The sequence below is a fragment of the Myotis lucifugus genome, unplaced genomic scaffold (assembly GCF_000147115.1).
Source record: "Myotis lucifugus unplaced genomic scaffold, Myoluc2.0 scaffold_674, whole genome shotgun sequence".
Taxonomy (NCBI): Eukaryota; Metazoa; Chordata; class Mammalia; order Chiroptera; family Vespertilionidae; genus Myotis; species Myotis lucifugus.
The window spans coordinates 158857-161150 of record NW_005871722.1 but is presented as its reverse complement, the minus strand read 5'-3'; the positions used below and the strand labels follow the sequence as shown (position 1 = coordinate 161150).

Sequence of the window (2294 nt, the reverse complement as noted above, 5' to 3'; positions counted from 1 at the left end):
CTGACGAGGGGCCGTGTGGAGGCGTCACTACAGCGTGAAGGTTCCCGGGCCCCCAGCCCAGGCAGCCCCGGATGTGCCTCCCTCCCGGGGACCGAGGAACAAGGTCCCGGGGCCCCGGCGGGACCGCCCTGCTCTGTGGAGTAGCAATCCCCACGGCGGCCCACACACCAGCCGTGGCGTAGCTGAGGGACAGGGAAGTTTCCCAGCAAACAAACCCGTCCCAACCCCAGTCATTTCTTTAAAAGAAAACACGAGGGAACAGAAAGGAGCCGTGAGCATGAAGGCGGACTCGGCAGTTTATTCCACGTGGCGCGCGTCCAGGCATCGACCCCACCGCCAGCGGGCCTGCTTCCCTTACACACTCGGGGCCCAGAACGCAGCCCCCGCTCTCGCACCGCCGCTCCTGCGTCTGGGTTCAGCAGGCTTCTTCGTTTGGCACACACCCACACCCACAGAAAGCTTTGGGGAGGGGGGCTGGGGCTGTGACTGCCCCCCCGAACCAAAGGCACTTAACGTTAAAGATAAAGCTCAGTAGAGTCACCCGCGGACTCCCTGTGTGTTCAGAAAGCTGACCCTAAACCCACGGGCACAGCCCACGGGAGTCATCGTAACAGCGTGAACCACACCCTTGTCCTTGACAAACAAAGTGCAAGTGACAGTCGGACTCAGGGCCACGCCCACCCTCCCCGAGAAGAACCCAGAGACTGATGTCACATGATTAGAATCACGCAAGGTCACACGTGGGGACAGCTCAGAAATGACCTGCCACGGACGCCCCTGTGCAATCACTACTCTGACATGTAGAACCGGGAGCCGCAGAGGCCCCAGCTCCCCCTCCCTGGCCGCGGTCACCGTGGACCTGGGGTCTAACCCCCGACAGCGCCTGGGGAGAGCACAGCCCCCCGAAGCCTCGCTCCGGCCTCCCTCCAACCCCTCCTCTTTAAAAGCCCCCCAAAGGGAAGCATGGCAATGGTCCCGATCGCAGCACGCCGGTCACATGCTGGTGCAGGTCAGTGATTTGGTCTCACAGGCGGTTCCTTTGGCAGAAGGCAGGTCCGCCCCGCCCCGGGTGTCTGTACACGCGTGGCCCGTCCTGCCCAGGGAGGCCGAGCATGGGTTGGACACGCCTTCTCCTGGGCTGGGGCGGCTCTGCTTGGGCTCAGCTGGTGATGGGCAGGTGGTCGGCGGCGCAGCGGAATCCCAGGTTGGAGGCGGAGCTGTCGGGGGTGTTCTGGCTTCGGGCCGCACAGCGGTACCTGTAGCAATAGGACTGCAGGAGGAGAGAGGTGAGCACATGTACCTGTAGCAATAGGACTGCAGGAGGAGAGAGGGGAGCACAGGTACCTGTAGCAATAGGACTGCAGGAGGAGAGAGGGGAGCACATGTACCTGTAGCAATAGGACTGCAGGAGGAGAGAGGTGAGCACAGGTACCTGTAGCAATAGGACTGCAGGAGGAGAGAGGGGAGCACAGGTACCTGTAGCAATAGGACTGCAGGAGGAGAGAGGGGAGCACATGTACCTGTAGCAATAGGACTGCAGGAGGAGAGAGGGGAGCACAGGTACCTGTAGCTGTAGGACTGCAGGGAGGAGAGAGGTGAGCACAGGCACCTGTAGCTGTAGGACGGCAGGAGAGAGTTTGAGCAACAAGATATCGGCGTGAGCACCACTCAAAACAGTAAAACATCAATTGATGAGCAATGGTCACCATCTCAGACTGGCGGGCAGCCACTACACACCGTGTCTTTATGAGACTTTAACGACCCAGGGCAGTGTCGTGACCGAGTGTTAAACGAGAAGGTCAGGACACAGCACTGTGTGGTGGGATCGCACCCGAGGAACGACGAAGGCGGAGAAAAGGCCTGGGGCCCCCACGCCCAGTGTGACCTCGGTCCCCTCGGGCGGGAGCCTGTTTCCCACGCTGAGCCGTGTGGACAGCTCAGAGTCGGCAGGCTTTGCTGGAAACAGTGGCAGAGGGTAGTCAAGGGTCTGGGCGTGTGCGAACGGGACCAGAGGTGGGAAAACCCCGACGTGTTCTGAAGACAGGAACGTGCGAAGTCTGGCCGTAAAGCACGTCTCAGCCCCGGGACTGGTCAGGCGGGGCCAGTCACAGCCGGCGGGCAGGACGGCGGGTGCGGGAGCTCCGGGCACCGGATGTGGGTAGGATGGATGTCGGGCAGGACGGCGGGTGCGGGAGCTCCGGGTATCGGATGTGGGTGGGATGGATGTCGGGCAGGACGGAGGGTGCGGGAGCTCCGGGTATCGGATGTGGGTGGGATGGATGTCGGGCAGGACG

General features: G+C 62.1%; 1 protein-coding gene across 1 annotated transcript in view; it reads right to left on the bottom strand.

The window, feature by feature from the left end:
• Positions 1-257: 257 nt before the first annotated feature.
• SUMF1 (sulfatase modifying factor 1) overlaps positions 258-2294 on the bottom strand; it is a 16074-nt gene continuing 14037 nt past the window's right edge. The window contains exon 8 of the mRNA XM_006105343.3: positions 258-1270. Coding sequence (XP_006105405.1) covers positions 1160-1270 — 111 coding nt within the window. The 3' untranslated portion in view covers positions 258-1159. The remainder of the gene's footprint in view (positions 1271-2294) is intronic.